The sequence below is a fragment of the Lissotriton vulgaris genome, chromosome 12 (genome assembly GCF_964263255.1).
Source record: "Lissotriton vulgaris chromosome 12, aLisVul1.2, whole genome shotgun sequence".
NCBI classification, from domain to species: domain Eukaryota; kingdom Metazoa; phylum Chordata; class Amphibia; order Caudata; family Salamandridae; genus Lissotriton; species Lissotriton vulgaris.
In genome coordinates, this window is record NC_141700.1 from 762,360,734 (window position 1) to 762,380,272 (window position 19,539).

Sequence of the window (19,539 nt, forward strand, 5' to 3'; positions counted from 1 at the left end):
GAAAAATGGTGAGGCCCATACACGTGTTTGGTGTGGGTTATGTAATGGCAGACTATTGTGTTCAACTGTTTGCTGGCGGACTGTACTCCGGTCTTGTTATGGATTCCTCTAATGGAGTTCAAGCAACAGTGGTCAACATACAAGGACTACTCAAAACGCTGACGTTTGTGCAATTACAAAACTGAATCACTGATATACACTGTTTGCACTTGCCCGGCTTACTTACCTAGACGCTGTAGATGGCAAAGGCCTCTTTTCATTTAAAAAGGGTGTTGCTCTGTTAAAGATACCCTATAATATGTAATGAGCAGAGAGAATCTCAAAATAACCAGACGCCTTGTTAAATTCATAGACGCTGCCGTGGCCACGCCTAAAGGCTAAAGAGCCTGGCCCATACCAACAAAATGACCACTGGTCTGATTTTAAGTTAAATTCTAAACTTTTATTATCATACTTTTATATCTAGGACAAATTAAGGCTTGCCGGTATGTCTCTTATATTTTTGTTCTTTTAGGCCACAATGAAGAATTTTGGAGATTACATTTTTAATAAAGCAAATGAGTTACATCAATCAAAATAAGACTGTTTGGATTCTGTACTAATTGTTAATTTTAATGCTTTATGTATTGTATATTTTTAATTAATTTTACAATAAACATTTACATTTTTTAGTTCATTTTAAACTCTTATATTCAGCCTATATGGATTCACTTGCCTAAACAAAATAATTAACTTTGCTATGCAAAGCCTCTGTAGCTTCCCCATACTGACAACTAATACAAATATCATGCCAGATGGCAAATGCACAAAAAAGGGTACACTACAAACTGAAGGTCATTACCTATAACTATGCCCATCCATGTTTTTGTCGTGGCTCACTAGCATGTTTTTTCTGCTACTCCACACACACAACCGCAAACACAACACACACAACCACACACACACAACCACACACACACACACACAACCACACACACACAACCACACAAACCCACACACAACCACACACAACCACAACCACACACATAACCACACATACAACCACACACAACCACCCACACACAACCACCCACACAACTACACACACCCACACACACAACTACACACACAACTATGTATGTATGTATGTATGTATGTATAGGCATTTATATAGCGCACTACTTACGCGGGTCCCAAGGCGCTTCGACCGCTGCGAAACCCTTCCTGGCTTCCCTGAGAGATGGTCCCTTAATGGGTATCTCCAGGGTGAGACCAGGCATCCCCGGCGGTCTGGTGGGGCCGTTAGTGAAGATGAGGCAAGCTAATGCCCTGAGTTGCCGAGTGTGATCGCTGATCAGAGTGGGCACCGAGGCGAGAGAATTATCGAGTCCGCTGACCCTGGTCCAGAAACCTGCCGCGCCGGGAATCGAACCCTGGTCCCGGGCCGCCCTCTGCTCTCGGGTCTGCCGCCTCTAACCAGTGAGCCACACAACCACACACACAACCACACACCCACAACCACACACACACACAACCACACCATCAGTGCACACTTTCCCCAGGCACAGACACCATCAGTCGTCAGTGCACGCTTTCACCTGGCACAAACACCACCAGCTGTCAGTGCACGCTTTAAACCGGGCACAAACACCACCAGCCTTCAGTGCACGCTTCCTCCAGGCACAGACCACCAGACGTCAGTGCACACTTTCACCAGGCACACACACAAACCACCAGCCGTCAGTGCACACTTTCACCAGGCACACACACACACCACGAGCCGTCAGTGCACGCTTTCACCAGGCACACACCACCAGCCATCAGTGCACGCTTTCACCAGGCACACACACCACCAGACGTCAGTGCACACTTTCACCAGGCACACACACAAACCACCAGCCGTCAGTCCACGCTTTCACCAGGCACACACACACACACCACCAGCCGTCGGTGCACGCTTTCACCAGGCACACACCACCAGCCATCAGTACACGCTTTCTCCAGGCACACACACCACCGTCCATCAGTGCACAATTTCTACAGGCACACACACCACCAGCCATCAGTGCACACATCAATTGTGAACGGATCCACAATTAACTATTGTAGCAATCGCAGTATGGTGCACTTTACTTTTAAACACATTCATCTAAAGCGCAGCATGCCACCATTGCTACAAAAATAAATACACATTTTTTTGGCCTACAATTTATAGACTTTTGTTGCAATTGGTGTTGCAATATTTAGCAATGCCAATAGCTCAAACTTAATCAATGCGAGACCTATTGCATTGCAAATGCTTGTTAGGTGTAGTGCTGCATCTTCCCATGGCTCTGGCTCTCATCCTGCTACTTCGCAGATTTGTTAACCATACAGAAGTCCATGTCCCTTAGGCAGTGAGCTCTGTTAATGGATCCTTCCAGGGGATGGCTGGTCCACTCCCACATATACCTAATAAAATAAGGCTGTGTCCAACGGTGGCACAGCAAGCCACAAACTGAGCTCTGGTGTCACTTTTATAGAAATGGATTTCCATTCATGGATTCAGATACAGAATATTCAGTATTTCATGGTGGAAACTCTTCTCTGATCAAAATCGCATGCATTTGTGGGGAGAATTTGAAATAAACCTCAATTCTGCATGGTCTTTGGGGAGCTCCTTTAGGATACTTTCACCCTGCTCTACATCACGCCATGTCCCAAGTTCTATAGGGTTGGTATGTTCTATAGATTTACAAGCAAACAATGTTCCTTCCCTGTGAGGCTTTTATAAGAGTTGTAATATACTTTCTCTTTGCTATATGAATCTGACTGGCTCCTTGGACACGTTTATGTCCCACTCACTTATTGGCTGACGGCTGAATGGCCCAGGGGTGGTGAACGGGCTTCAAAAGCAAATTCTGCATGTATTGCTATCATGAGAGACTCCCAATTTCCAATCTGAGAGAACAGACTATTTTTGATGCATTTAAACTATGAACACCAGTAAAGCTAAGAACCTTATTTACAGGTGAATATGTTTTGTGAGGTTCAGTTTTTCATCTCTATATTGTCTATCTTCAGTGGCACTGTTTTCTATGTGAGCTCTGATATGAAAGTGTTTTTGGCAAATCCAATCCAGGGGAAGATTCCCCTGTTACAATACACATTTTACCTGAATCTATCAAAATAATTTCCTCCTTTTTCATGCCAGCTCCTGGGGCCCAGCAGTTCTGCTTCCTGCTTTCCACCCGTGCTGGAGGCTTGGGGATAAATCTAGCAACGGCCGACACTGTTATCATCTTTGATTCAGACTGGAATCCTCACAATGACATTCAGGTGCGTAACCACTGAATGTAAGAATACTCCAGAGTATTTTACTTGTAATAGATGAGAAGGCTTTATGGAGCATAAGTGATAAAGTTTGCCTTTTAGCCATATTAATAAGAAGTTAGGTATTTATTTAGTATGGGAGGGAAGTTTTAGAGGAATAAATATTACACATGTATTTTCTGTGGACCATGATATGGGTTGCGTGTGCTATGAACTGAACAGGGGAAGCAATGTTGAGAATGTTGCATTGGGAACATTTATTTTCCTATAAATAGCATAATGTTTTAGAGCATAGGTGTGGTATAGCTTCTGTGACTGAGAATGATTGATTTCCCACAGAAGACAGGGCATAGGGAGAGATCTTAAATTCTGCAGCCAGATAACTTCCAACGTGAAACAGTTCAAAATGACAGTGTACATGAATAGAGTACATTGCAGTTTCTTATCCACAGGAGATTTTCAACAGCTTGGGAAGGGTTATTGTGATTTGATTTACTTCTTGAACTCTGAAAAGTCATCCCCTAAGATTATAGGCTAAGATTGCCATCAAGTACCATATTTAGGTTATTCCCTAACCTTGAATCTCTCACAGATTACTAAGCCTTGAAGATGTCTCTTTGGCAGAGTATGAATCATTGCTACAACTTCAGCACAACTGTTTTCCACAGAAACAATCTTACTTTAGAGGCCTTGCACCTCATTTGGTCATCTTCACTTTAGAACAAGGAGTGGATTTGCTTAATCTCTGCCTTATATGTTTCGTCCGATTGTTCACCCCTCGTTTTCTGTATGATTGATAGGTCTTTTGCATTCAGCTCTCATAAAACTACTGAGATCGGTGTCCACTTTCCATAGTATGGTTGAATCCTGAAAACATTGAACATTGTTAGCATACAAGGCAAGATGAACATGAACATGGGATCATCTTTTCCGATTAATGCAATTTCCCACAGATTCCACACTTTATGAATATGATACAGGCAGGTTTATACCTTAGTACCATACACTAGGGACATACGAGGGTAAACCAGTAGCCAATTGTGGAGGTTTCAAAGTACTTACCATGTCAATTTAGGGGAGAAAGTTCAGTTGCTGGGGTCCTGATTAGCCGGACCCCAGCAGACTCGGTCAAAAACAGACTGACACAAAGCAAAAAGTGGGGGTAACCATGAAAGCAGATCCTGCTTTCCTACACCCACCATCCAGGGAAGGTTAGTTCAAGTGTCGTGGACAGCACCACTGCCATGTGGTACTGCAACAAATAGGACGAGATGGGGTGGCGGACCCTTTGTCAAGAGACCCTGCATCACTAGACATGGCTGAAATTTTAGGGCATTTCCCTGATGATTCAACACCTGGCGGGATCTCTGAACACCAGGGGGGAACAACTCAGCCGCAGGTGCATTGCTGATCACGAATGGCGTCTCCATCCGGTGGTGGTGTGTAGGAAAGTACCTCTTTTGGACATGGTTAGCCCCCACTTCTTGCCTGGAAAATTTTGTAATTTCGACTGTAAGTGCACAGGGTCCCTGCCAACCAGGTACGCTGTGCCAGACCGCCTTCCCTAAACTTTACCTTTTGTTTCCCAATTTACACCAATTCAGTACCCCTTGTAAGTCCCTAGTAAATGGAACACCTGTTATCTAGGGCATTGGCACTGAAGAGGGACCCTAAGAGTAGCAGCAGAAACTGTGCTACCCCAGAGACCCCTCTCCACGCCCTGCTCTATGCCATTGCAGACTGCATGACTTGTGTATGAAGGTGGAACTTTCTGGCTAGGATACCCCCACTTTATGCCTGGTGTCAGTGTGTTTTGACTATAGTTCACTCTGATCCTGCTAACCAGGACAGTGCCAAGGCTCTCTCCTCTAAATTCTATGGTAAGTACTTTGTTCACCCATCAATTGGCATACTAGGGTACCAGTTTGAGTCCCTACTATAAGGTGCTAAGGTACCAAGGTCATCGGTACACCAGGGGTCTCCCATGGGCCACAGCATGTATTATGCCACACATGGGATCTCATGCAGACTGCGTCTGCAGAGCTGCCTCTGCAGTCTGCGTGGAACGGTGCTTGCACCTTTCACTTTGGATATAATGTTTCCCATATATCCCGGTCATTGCACTTTTAACCTATAAGTCACTCCTAAGGTAGGCCCTTCGGCCCAAGGGCAGGGTGCATGGTTCTAAGTGTGTGGGCACCCTTAAATGAGCAGGGATACTCCTACAGACCCCGGAATCCATTGTCTGGGCTTTGTAAGTGTGCAACAGCCATTATAAGGTTTGTAGTGGACACTGGCAAGACAAGATATCCAACTACATAAAGGCTACCCTGATCCTGGTCATGTTTGGTATCAAACATGTTGGAATCATTCATACTTCACCGATTCCAATGTTAGTTGCAATATACCATGTACTGGGGGGCTCCTTAGAGGCCCCCCAATACCTATCTGTGTAGCCTTACAGGTTCTGCCTGCCAACCCACGCTTTTGCCGCCCCTAGACAGTGTTCTGCCCGACTACTCGTGAGCTTAACTCCGGCAGGGAAAGCTGAACAAAGGATTTCCTGCGAAGGACATGTGTGACCACCCCTCCTTTAGAATTTGGTAGGGTGGGGGTGCTTCAGAGCACCACCAGATTGCATTGAAGGGCACATTTGAGGCCCTACTTGCATAAACCAGTTTTGTCCAGTTCAGGAGCCCTTGACTCCTGATCTGGAGTGAAACTACACAAAGGTCAGGAGACTGTCCACCCCCTGTCCAGCTCTTCCCTAGGGAGGTGCCCAGAGCTCCTCCAGGTGGCCACTTGATTCTGCCATGTTGAACCTTGGCCCTTGGGAGCATCTGATCTGACTGATTAAGCCAGCTGAGTAGCGACCCTGACTGCCTCTTATAGGCAGGTCACCTCAGAGGAGGTCCTTCCCCTTTTTAGGGTTACTAAGGGCTCCCCTGAGGGAAGGTCCTTAGATTCAGCCCAAGAGTAACTTTAATATCCGACTGGCTGTCGTCTGAAGACTGTCTGCTGGTGGACACTGGAACTCTGCTATTCTACGAGCCAGGACCAAGGAAAAGACTGCTTTGGTGGGAAGATTCCTGCTGCATGTTTGCCCCTGTGCTTCTTCAAGTACTGCAACTCTGTGACTGTGCATCCGCAAAGTCAGCAAGGACTCAGACTGCATACAAGCCAGAAGGAATCTCCCTTGAAGTGAAGGAGTCACTTCCCTGCATCCACAGGCTCCTCTACAATGACAACCAGTTTGCTAATCCTGATGTCCCATGAGCATCACCCAGCTCTGCAACACAGGTGGTGGTTTGTTAGTTTTTGAGAGGCTTGGCCAGTCTTCCTTGCAACTGGGGTGAATGTAAGTATCCTTTATTGTTTGATTAATTAAAATCTTACAATAATACAAATTCATATAATAATCCATTGTATACAATTATAAAACAACAAATCTTTAAAATTCTGTACATCTTTTGACTGAAATACATACGATAAAATTCATTACATGAAGGATTTACAAAATATGATAGTTATTAGTTTTCTGTTTTCTGCTCATCTATTTTTTTCCATACTTTCATTAAAAATTTTACCAAAGCAGAATTCATGAGTATATTGTCTAAGGAAAAACCTAGTATCAATGCCTGCCTACACGTTCTTACTCCTCGGTCGTTAAATAGTCTCTTTAGTATATTCACTCTTTCGTTTTTCAATTCAGGACAGAGACACAATAGATGGATATTTTCCTCCCCAGATTTACACAGCCTACATAATGTGTCCTTTTCTAGTTTTTTCCAAGGCGGTAAATGACATAATCCCGATAATACACCAAATTGTGCTTTAATAAAAAATTGTTTATTTTTCAGCGACCATGGCATATCCAAGTATTGCAGTACCTTTTTTATTTACAAATATGTCTTTGTCTATTATAAACGATAAGTGATCTGTTATTTTATTAATAGTTTTTTTTAAATGATTCCTGAGTTATGGTAGTATCCCAAATCAACCTAACCTCAAATTCTTCTAGTGCCGCGTCTAGATATTTCCAGGCCGATGATTTCCTATTTTCACTCATTTCTTCCCATAGTAACTGGAACATTAGGTTGTCTTGGTCGTTTTTTATTCTGTTCCATACTTTAATTGCTTGTCCTTTTCTTGCATACAGCTGATTATTTAGCCCAAATTCCAGCCTAAATTGTGCTTGTGATGCATTATTAGGTAGGTGAAAAAAGGTTTTGAAGGTTTTTGAGACAGCATTATTGATGATAACTGCGTCCATTGAAATCCTCACTGCATATGTTAGAGAAGGTAGCAATTTAGCTGATATCACCTTTAGGAAGGAGCTATAAGTTAGGTCGCTAATTGATTTTTGGATAGTCCTAAATGCAGCTGTCAAAGCATTTGCTTTCCTATAAATATCAAGTTTTTGAGGGAAAACATTTCCATTATCGTTAAATAAGACACCCAAATATCTATAAGTTTCTACTTGTTCTAATTGCAGCTTTCCCAGAAATCATTTGGATTTGTGTTTCAGCCTTGAGTTTTTTGTAATCACCATAACTTTAGATTTTGTTTCATTTATTACCATCCTATTTTCTTTTGAATACTCAAATATTCATGCTATTAACCGTTGTTAGCCCACTTTTGTATTACTTAAAAGTACAACATCATCCGCATATATGTATGTATGTATGTATAGGCATTTATATAGCGCACTACTTACCCGTAGGGTCCCAAGGCGCTTCGACCGCAGCGAAACCCTTCCTGGCTTCCCTGAGAGATGGTCCCTTAGTGGGTATCTCCAGGGTGAGACCAAGCATCCCCGGCAGTCTGGTGGGGCCGTTAGTGAAGATGAGGCAAGCTAATGCCCAGAGTTGCCGAGTGTGATCGCTGATCAGAGTGGGCACCGAGGCGAGAGAATTATCGAGTCCGCTGACCCTGGTCCAGAAACCTGCCGCGCCGGGAATCGAACCCTGGTCCCGGGCCGTCCTCTGCTCTCGGGTCTGCCGCCTCTAACCAGTGAGCCACACTACTTCACTAAGTATCATATAGTACATTTGATATATGTTTGTCAGCAAGTTTAGGTGGATGAGCGTTTATATCATTCAGGGCATCTGTCAAATCTGCTAAGAACAGGTTAAAGAGTAATGGGGCCAATACGCACCCTTTCTTTAGACCTCCGTTGTTAGTATTTCGTTAGTTAGTGTCTGACCATCCCCCATCCACACTCTGACCCAAGTATAAGTATGTAGAAGGCAAATCAACTTTAGTAGTGGGGGTGGGATCCCTTGCTTTTGTAACTTTTCCCACAGACGTTCTCTATCCACACAATCGAAAGCCAATTTAAAATCGAAATAGCATAAGTACAAAGGTTGTTTTGTTAAAATTGCTTTGTCCATTAATACAGATAGGGCTAAAATATTGGTAGCTGTTCCTAGGCCTTTAATAAAACCTGTTTGATTTGGCGGGAGAATGTGATTGTCCTTTACCCAGTCAGATAAACTTGACAACAGTATCCCCGCGAACAGTTTAGCGTCCATATCCTGTAGTGTTATTAGACGATAGTTCTCAGGCAGGGCCAGTTTCCCTTTTGAAAGATGGGGGATATTAATGACCCTCTTTAGGATTCTGGTATTGCCCCTATCCATACTACTTCCTTAAAGACCTTGGTTAGATGTTCTGCCCATAGGGTTGGTTCCTCCTTGTACAGGGCAAACAGGATACCATTTGGACCTGGTGCCTAGTGATTTTGTTTTTTTATTAGCTTGGACAATTGTTCTTGTGTTATTTCAATTTCATTGTCCTGTTCTGGATTTGATATTTCCCTCCTTTTAAGGGTTATTTTCGCTATTATTTGTTTCCCAGTCCGGATTTAGATGGTTTACCAGAAGGTTAACCCATTCAGTCTCGGTTAATACAGATGCTACAACAGTTTTGTCCGGTCTTACTAGACTGTTTATCATTTTCCAGAACTCCCTTGAGTTTGCTTGGTTACTAGCATAAACGATTTTTGTCCAAAGATCATGATTAGCTTTGTTTTTTTCTTTCCAGATTAGTTTTCTCAAATTTTAATTTAAAGTTTTTATATTCGTTATTATTTTTTTAATATTTTGAAACTTAGTTAACTCTTTCCTGGGTTTAATTCGAGACCGTTTCATTTTCCATACCGTATCCGTTAAATTAATTTTTATTTCCCTTTTTTCCATTCGTGTTACATGTTTATTCACAGTTTCAGAGGAAGGGTCGTATGGTTTTACTAATTTGCATGTAAAGTTTACCCAATGATCAATTGCGGACATGGAGGTTTTTTCTTCAAAGTATTCCTTAACCAGTTTTTTTGCTAGTTCATTGGTGCGTTCTTTGCTGTTTGGTTTCCAAATTAGTTTCCTATAATTGATATTTCCAATCTGACCTTGCGTTGCCAGTACAATTGATGTTTCGTACTTGAAAATGTTGTAGTAATTATTTGTGTAATCAATTTGTGATTTCGAGTTTTGTGCATGAAACGACCATGCTGGGGGTGAGTCCGTCAGGAATCTTCCATTTAATATTCGTAATCCCATTGCTTTCATGTCCTTCACAAAATGTATGCCTATTTTATTTTGCCTGGACTTAGTTATTGTGTCCATTGATTGCTCTGGAATAAGCCATTTTTGGTCTTGTGACTGTGTAATGTTGTCTCTTGTAAAAGGAACTAACAGATTTAAATTAAAGTCTCCTGTAAATATAATGTCTACAAACGGATCATCCATCATTTGTTCCAGTAGGTAACTGGTAAGAGTAGCACACATAGTCTTCCTTGAGTTCAGTGTAGGGGTAATATATATATTGACAAGTTTTAAAGATTTTTCATGATCATTCGTTTTATATCTTAACATTACCGTTTGGACATTACAATTATTCGTAACCAGCTGCTTGTGTTCCACTTTCAGGTCAATTGATATAAATATTGTTAAACCACCGCGAAGGCGACCGTGTTTATTTTGCTTAATCGCAGGCTCTAAGTATCCTTTATATCCTTGTAGAAAAAAAGGGTCATTTGCCCATGTTTCTTGCAGTAAGATGATCTGATAGGAATTAAATATTGTGGTTTGATTAGTGTTATTTAACTTTTTACTTAATCCATTTATATTTCTTGAGCAGATTGCTATTCTTTCGTTTTCATTCCTTAGTTTTTTTGTCGTATTTTGTTGATTATTTTGTCATTGATTATCATTCCCATGCAAGGCCATTGTTATCCATTTCTCATTTATACCTCTGGTCTTCTCTATTTTTTTTATCAACCAATGGCTTTTCAACGTCTATATCTGTTTTTCCTAACAGATTTTTTAATATAGCGAAGACTGGGGCACCCTTTTTTCTTTTTTTAATTGCTAGCGGATTTTCGGTTTTTATCAGTGGAGTTGGATATTCCTTTGGTGCAGCCTTGCTAATTACTTTCCCCCAACTACGGAAGACACATTGAATGTCGTTAGTTGACACATTAGCTAATGATGGAATCGATTTAAAGAGGCAAAGAAGATTACCTCTATGCAGCGTGTCTTGCTGACCTCGGGAATCATATACTGGTTTGAAAATTATTTGTACCGATCCTTTAACTGGCAATTCTTTTTCGATGTGTTCTTCAAATACTTGCTGGGCTTTATTTATAACTTGTTTATTCTCGCCACATCTTACTATAACTAGGTGGTCCCAGTTCGTTGTGTGTCTTTTATCCTCTATTTGATCACTCAGTTCTGTTTGTTTCACAGGTTTTTGGTTTACTTTGTTATTCGGTTGTATCCAATTTTGGGTGACTGTAATCCCTCTCCAGCCGATGTGAACGGCATCCCTTTGCACCACGTCTTTTTGCTGTTGCCAAGGCTTGTTGGTTATATTCATGAAAGCTCTTCAAGCTCCAAGAAGCTCTAGCCTCCAATCATCACACAGCTCCAAGAATGACACCCTCCGTTCTTCTCCAGCGACGTGGGCATCCATCTTTTGTGTGCTGCCAAGGCCTCCTTGTGACTCACTGTGCCTTCTGCCAGAGGGTACTCCTGGGGTCTCCATCGATCTCCTGTTTGCTGAGGGCCAGTCCTGACCTACCCTGGCTGTAGGAGTTCCTCAGACCTTGCTGATCTTCAGCACAACATCTCTCTGTATAACACGTCTGTTGCATTTCCCAAGGCTGGTTGATGGTCCTGCCGGCCACTGACCATCCTGCACCTGTCTGCCGGCATTGGACAACTTGTGAAAGACTCCTGTTCTCCTGCATCATCGCCGGGTCTCCACAATTACTGCTTCAGCCTCACCATGCTCTAGCAAGAACCTCCAACAAGGGGAGGTATTGTGCTGTGCCTCCTGGTCACCTCCGGGTGGTTTGGACTCTGTCCCCTCTGCTTAGAGGTTCTTCTTGTCTGGATTCCACATCTTTGTTCGACCAGCATGGTCCAGGAGATTCTGTAGCTGCAGATCTTCCAAAAACCTCCATTGGTGTCTGCGGGCGGTTCCGTCACCACTTCATCCCTATGCACCTGGGCTCCCTGGTGTAGGTATTCTGCTTCCTTGGGTATCCACAGGTGGTGTGGCTCTCCAAACTTCCTTGATCCAAGTGGTTCCTTCGGGGTTCTTTGGGAAGGGTCATAGAATGGTAAAACTCCAACCGCGACTTACCGTGTTATCCTATGTACATTTGACCCAGTGTAACCACTCTGCACCCAGGTGCCATGGGGTCCCTGCCTATTCACCTTGGGTACTAGCCCCGATATGGTGCTTACCTCACATTCCACTCTTTTAATATATAGTTTGCCCCCCCTGGTTGGACCCTATGTGTATATCTATGCTACTTACCTATTTCTGAAGTATTTCTTGTGTGTAGTTGATATCTTCGGGTAGGAGATATACCAAGTTAGTGTCTTGTGTGTGCTAATAAATACAAAGTATTTTATAGTCACCTGTTGTGGTCTTTTCTTGTGTAAAAGCTTGCTGACTGATTATAGTGGTAAATGCTCTTGCTTTACACCTTCCTGAATAAGCCTTAGCTGCTCTCCACAGCTACCCCATGAGAGCTCTGCTTTTCAGGGACGTATTCACTATCACTAAGGGTTGCTTGAACTCAGTGCACAGTGCCTCATCATAGGTGGAAACCATATACTGAGCCAGCCTCCTACACCTTGGGGCAGACAAAACAGAACATGGCACACATCCCTGTGTTTCAAACTATGGTAGAGTGCATTCTACCATTGTTTGAAATGGTTGTATAGTGTTTCAGTCTCTCAGCCTACACTGTCTTTTAGCAATGTTGTTTAATTTGCGGTTGTATTATTTTACAAATCACTAGGATATTTTGTTCTCAACCTTTTAGCATATTATTTGAGCAATAATTTTTATGTTAATTTGATTTTTGTAATTTAGTGTTTTTGGGTGTATGATATGCTTCAGTTTTTTTCCCTTTCTTTACGGGATATAAGGTCACGTGGGTACAGTCACGTGACAAATTTCACTTATATTCGACACACTTGAAGAGGTTCGAATGGAGCACGTAGGTATAATCAGATACACTTGGTAGGTAGGTTTAACCTAGAACATTTTCACATATAAGTTTTTATTTTTTTGTGGCTGCACTTGAGTATTTTAATGCATGTGATTGTAGGTTTAAGGGTAATTTTTTCATGAGAGTAGGAAATGGGCAGCACATTGATTGAATGGTGATTTGAAATGTGGTTACACATTTGAGTTGGTGTTGTGATTGGAGTAGTAGTATGAAGCACACGGTCATTTATTAGTCCCAAAATGGGGTATAGAGAGGGTCACTGTGCCAGAAGTAGGTCATGGTTGCTATTCCCTCTACTGTCTGGTGCCAAAGAAGGACAAAGGCCTGCATCCTATTCTAGACCTCCGGGCCCACAACTGCTTCCTCTGGAAGAAGTTCAAGATGCTCACGTTGGCTCAGGTCCTGTTTGTCCTCGACCCCGGAGACTGGATGGTGGCGTTGAACTTGCAGGACGCTTATTTCCACATTACCATCTTGCCAGCCCACAGGTGCTACCTACAGTTCACGGTGGGCCACAAGTACATTAAGTTCACCATGCTTACCAGTGCCCCTCGGGTGTTCACAAAGGTGACTGTGGTGGTTGCGGCTCATCTGCACAGACCAGGGGTTCCAGTCTCGCTTATCTCGATGACTGGCTGTTGAAGGCGGTCTCACCCCAGGCTGTCGTCTCCCACCTATAGACTACAAAGGACCTCCTGCATTCACTGGGGTTCACTATAAACGTGCCGAAGTAACACCTGACTCCCTCTTAGATGCTCCCTTTTATCTGAGCTGTTCTGGAAACAAGACAGGTTTGGGCCTATTCTCCAAAAGACCAGAATATTCAGGCTATGATAACAATGTTTCAGCCTCTATCCGGATTTCAGTGCAAACGACTCTGAAGCTGCTGGGCGTCATGGCCTCCTGCATCCTGCTGATGAATCACGCCAGGTGGCATATGCGGGCTCTACAGTGGGACCTGAAGTTCCAGTTGGCGCAGTATCAATCCTTCCGACTATGTTCAGATCTCAGAGTGAATTGCATAACAACTGCAGTGGTGGTTAACATACCAAACCTGGGTCAGAGGCAGATCCCTCTCCCTTCCCCAACCAGATTTAAAAGTGGTGACAGATGCGTCATTCCTGGGATTCGGCGACCATCTGGGAGAGGCGGAGATCAGAGATGTCTGGTCTCCGGTGGAGTCCAGACTCCATATCAACCTGCTGGAACTCCTGGTGATCTGACTGGCAGTGAACACATTCCTCCCCTCTCTCAAAGGGAAAGGGGTGCAGGTGTTTACAGACGACACCACCGCCATGTGGTACTGCAACAAACAGGGTGGGGTGGGGTTGTGGACACTTTGTCAGAAGGCTCTTTGCCTCTGTACATGGCTGGAACATCAGGGCATAACCCTGGTGGTTCCTCACTTGGCGGGTTCTCTGAATGCCAGGGTGGACAAACTCAGCTGTCGGTGCTTGGTCGATTACGAATGGCGTCTTACTTTTTCAGCGATGGTGAGAGCCTTGGTTGGATCGGTTTGCCACCGAAGAGAACGCTCAATGTCAGCAGTATTGTGCTTTGGAGTTTCTAAGGCGGCACTCGCTCGGCTATGCTTTTTGTTGCGAGTGGAACTACGGCCTCCTGTACGCTTTCTGCCTGTACTACTTCTGCCCAGGGTGCTCAGGAAGATCAAGCACGACCGGGCCTAAGTTATTCTTGTGGCTCCAGACTGTGCACGGATAGTCTGGTACCCCGAGCTTCTGAGCATGGCCATCGATCCTCCTCTCAGACTGCCCCTTCGCAAGGATCTTCTGTAACAGCAGCAGGGAACGGTTCTTCACCCAAACCTGTCCAGTCCCCACCTCCTTGCGTGGAGGTTGAGCGTTGACAGTTGTCAGCTTTCGATCTTCCCCACAAAATCTGTAATGTCATCTTGGCAGCCTGACATCCCTCCACTAAATCGGTATACGCCTGTAAATGGAACAAGTTTGTGGCATGGTGCACAGAAGAGGCTGTGGATCCCCTTTCTGCCCCCTATCAGAGGTCCTTTTGTATATACTTTCTTTGACCCAGCCGGGCTCTGCTCTGGGCACTCTCAAAGGTTATTTTGGTGCTATCTCTGCTTTTCTTTGGCTGACAGATCAGCCATTCTTGTTCACATCTCTTATTGTTATTAGGTTCTTTAAGGACATTACTCACCGGTTTCCTCCATCTCCTTTCATAATGCCCCAGTGGGACTTAAATCTTGTTCTCACATATCTTATGTGTGCTTCCTTCGAGCCTCTTCATAACTGTCCTCTCTGGCTCCTCACTGTCAAAACTGCCTTTCTTGTTCCAATCACCTCTGCTCGCAGGGTGAGTGAGCTTCAGGCTCCTTATTCCAAGCCCCCTTTCTTCTCTGTGCATCCGTACAAAGTGGTGCTTAACGCCTTCGATGCTCATGAAGAGGTGTGCTCGCCATGAGCCACGGCGCTCCGGTGGTCATGACGAGCTCAGCTCGTCATGGCCCGTGGAACGCTCAGGTGCGGTGAGAATTCCTCCGCTGTGCTGAGCGTTCCACGGGAGGCAATACACCTGTGACGAGTTGAGCTCGTCATGAGCACAGGAGCACAGGAGCTCATGGTCATGAGCATGCGGGCGCTGTGCGCGCCCCCCTCCCCCCCAGGGCTGTGGGGGAATAACCCCCGCAGCGAAGGGGTAAAAACAAGGCCTTTGTTTCTTCCTAAAGGTGTTACACCATTTCATGTAGAACAATCGATCACTTTGCACACCTTTTTCCTACCCCCGCACCCTTCCAAGAAGGAGGAGAGACTCCACCGTCTGGACCCTAAACGTGCGCTGTCATTATATCTTGACTGCACAAAAGAATTCTGGGTGGATGATCAACTATTTATGTGGGTTCCAAGAAAGGCCAGGCTGTTAAAAAACGTACCATCTCTCGATGGGTTGTCCTTTGCATAACGATCTACGATGCTTTGGCGAAGAACGATCCTCCAGCGGTGTTGCGTGCTCATTCCACCAGGGCTACGGCAGCAACCACTGCATTGGCACATGGAGTTCCACTTCTTGATATCTGCCAGGTGGCAGCATGGGCATCTCAGCACACATTTACCTGACATTATTGCCTGGGCAGCCAAGTCTGGAGGGATGGCTATTTTGCCCGTTCGGTCCTCGAGGACTTTCTCGTGTGAACTTGGTTCGCAGACCCTCCTCCGGGGATGGTATTGCTGGGGTATCTATTCTAAGGTAAGGAAACTACAACTAACTGTTTCTATCAGATGAACAAGTTACTTACCTTCGGTAACAATGTATCTGATAGAGACATATGTTAGTTGTAGATTCCTTAACCCCTGCTGTGCAAACTGATTTCTAGGGATAGGAACTCCCTTTCAGGGCCCTAGTTGTGGTGCACTAGTGGTCAGTGTCTTTCATGGCTCTGCGCTTCTGGCTTGGAAAGTTGTGTCAGAACTGACGTCAGTGCGCAGGTTTAGCGTCTAAGGAGGCACCGCAACATTATCCCGGCGACCATGGCGACGGACGTGGAGTCGACCAACGCCACCAATGGATGACCTGTAGAAAAAATCTCCCAATCCAGATTGACGCCTGGGGAAATTCAAACGTAAGGAATATACAACTAACATATGTCTCTAACAGATACATCGTTACTGAAGGTAAGGTTCATTATGTGTTGTATTTTGTGTGAATTGCAGTTAATGCCTGGTGTACGTGGATCTCATTTGTTTATTCATGTTTATTATAGTTCCCCTGAAGAAAGGCATTTGAATGCCAAAAATGTGTTGGGATAGACATCTCCACGTTGATTTGTGAGGAAACTTGTACCTCTGTATTTTTGGAGTAAAGCTGTGATGGCACTCGTTAAACTTAAATGAAGATTGAAGTTGAAATTTTGGATTGCTGTGGATTACTTTTTGAATAAAGAAGGATAACAATTTAAAGATATTGTTTGAACTGGATTTGATGGTCTACATATTCTTGGTGAAGTGCATCCTAGGTAGTGGAACCCGACGAAGCTCCATCATCACCATGGACACATCCCTGTGTGCCATGCCCACAGACACTTCATGGGATGTAGGTAAGACACCCCTCTAGCAGGCCTTGGCCCTAAGGCAGGGTGCACTGTATCTCCTGTGAGGGTATATCTGCATGAGCAGATATGCCCCTGCAATACTGTAATGGCTGGATTTTCTGTTTAGATGGGATCAGCCCCCAGGGGCCCCTATGACCCAGCCAAAACGTACTCACCTTCCCTCCTCAGATCGTATTCACAATGGATAGATATACAGATATATACAGGTCGCACCTAAGGATGGGGAATGATAATATACATATATGGATTTTCTACAATATCTTATTCACATCAGTTGGTCTCGCGGCCACCCAGACCGTTCTACCCTAGGGCAGATATGACACACAATCCGGTGCGTCTACACACGGGCCTGCAGAACCCAATGCTCTCTTCTCCAAATTGTTTGCAATCCTGCAAAACTACACACTAGTTCGACCTCCTAGTGCTCTCATTTACTCAAGCCACAATCCAGTGGGTATCCACACTGGTAATCCTCCCCAGTGTTCTCATTAACGCCGCATATCAACGACGACCACATTCCTATGAACAATTATTGGGATAATATCTCAGTTGTCTACTCGGGATAAAACTACAATAATAACTTTGAATATAGTTCCAAATTATATAGTGTACTCCCTGCTCTTGGCATCAAAGGTCCACTCACTCCCTCTTTATTTGATCACCATTTACCTGATCGGGATTTCCCATCTGTTCACATAAACAATTCCCAACTAGAAGTTAAGTTTACCACGATTGAACACGAACACCAGGTACACGATAATTCTATAAGAATTAGGGTATTTATTAACAATAGACACAAATCACATTACTATGCAACATAACTTCTGCAAAGAAAAGGTAAAGATTAGAGTGCACATTCTATTAGAGTTAGGCGGAGGTCACCTGATTAGTGGGAAGTCTGGACTCGGCAGTCATCTAGGTTCCCTTCCCTTCTCGTCTCTGTATCCTGGCTCGCCTTGCAGTCACCCCCAGCCGTCACAAGTACACGTCTGCACCGCTAGGCTCAACCTCGTCTGCTTCCCTTCAGGACACCGGAACCTTGCTGATTATTAGCTACCGTCTCTCTCTCTCTCTGTATCAGTGCGCTCCGCGCTGCTTCTCGTTCAGTCTTTCTCAGAGAGTTTCGGTCTTAAATCTTTCTCAGACTTCAAAGATGGCGACTTGTCCACCATAAGATGAATAATGGCAGAGATGCTAACGGCTAGATGCCGCCTACGGACTAACTGACAAACTGACTAACACCTTCGCTAATATCAAAGCCCGTTCCTTCATGGAAATTCACGGCCAGTAACCTGCCGCCCACCAAATTCTTGTACCTCCCCGTACCAAGGACACTTTCCCAGCCGGCCGGCCTGAAGTTGTGTCTTCGGAGTGGAGAAAAATACATTCCTTCGATAAGGGTCAGCCTGAACCGGTTCTCTCCAAGCGAACAACAGCTTGAAACTAAAACACTACATTTGACCTAGAAAGCCTTCTCGGCTACCGCGCAGAAAGCAAAATGGAGTCTGTCTCGTTTAAGGCCTACGGAGCCCACAATATGCATAGCTCCATAGAAAATAGCCCAGCATGTTAGCAAATGAGCAAATCATAACTAGTACTTATATATCTATCCCCTAACTTAAATTCATAAGCCTTACTTTAAGGAAAATGGCACGAAAATGCCCTAATATATGTAAGACAGGGTCCCTGTCTATAGTCCTAATCCCTATGCTATGGGGGTGATAGGCTGGAGTCACTCTCCATCATTCTCCTTCTCCAAAGAGCCAGCAAAAAGGCAGCCATTACATTACACCCCTTGACTCCAGTCTATTAACCACAAACTAAATGGAGCTAACATCAGTAGAAGAATAATATGAAACAAAACTAACTGATCTACGATCCTTACTAAGTCTAAAAAATTGGAGCAGGGAAGGGATGCATTGAATAAAGCAACAAATAGCTATCAGGACACAAATAGCGACAATAACCCCCCCTAAAATCTGTCGTAAGGAATGCAAGTCAGGCAGCCAATTAAAAAGCCAGTCAAAGAAACCCTGATCTATATGTTGTCTAATTTCTGCAGTCAAGTCGTGGAGTTTGTCAATATGGGATTGGATAGCTTTAGAATGGTCAGACAAATTAAAACAGCACAGACCTTCAAAATCAGAACATTCATGTCCATGTTTCAACAAAAGATAATCAATGGCGGCCCTGTTCTGCAAAATAGCTCTACGTTCACCTTGGGCGTCTAATAAGAGATCAGATAAAACAGTAGATGTTTGGTTAATGGACTTAACCATCCAGCAGGCCATTTTGCCGATTGTTTTGGCATTATAAACGGCCAATGCAGGCACTCCAATAATAGAAAAAGCTAAACCAAGATATTCTGATTTGGAATAGAGATGAACAGAGGAATCACAATCTTCATGCAATGACATAGAATCACGTACAATACGGGAATGTGAAGTAGGATGTGAGGAAAACATTAGCAAACTCAATCTAGTGATGGCACATGGACCACCAGAAATATTCGCAGGAATATAGGGCCAAGATGAATTCCCACAGGAAAAGAGCCATCCAGCTGGCAATAGCATTGAACGATAATGGCTAGTGGCTACTAATAAACGTTTACAGGTCATATTATTTTTAACTGAAA

The 19,539-nt window shown here is 44.0% G+C and overlaps 1 protein-coding gene across 3 annotated transcripts in view; it reads left to right on the forward strand.

Annotated features, from left to right (window-relative positions):
* The window catches only part of CHD3 (chromodomain helicase DNA binding protein 3), an 813,321-nt gene that overhangs the window by 466,243 nt on the left and 327,539 nt on the right, over window positions 1-19,539 (forward strand). For all 3 annotated transcript variants that reach the window (XM_086946072.1, XM_086946074.1, XM_086946073.1), the window contains exon 22: window positions 3,173-3,297. In XM_086946072.1, the coding sequence (XP_086802198.1) occupies window positions 3,173-3,297 (125 nt within the window). The remainder of the gene's footprint in view (window positions 1-3,172; window positions 3,298-19,539) is intronic.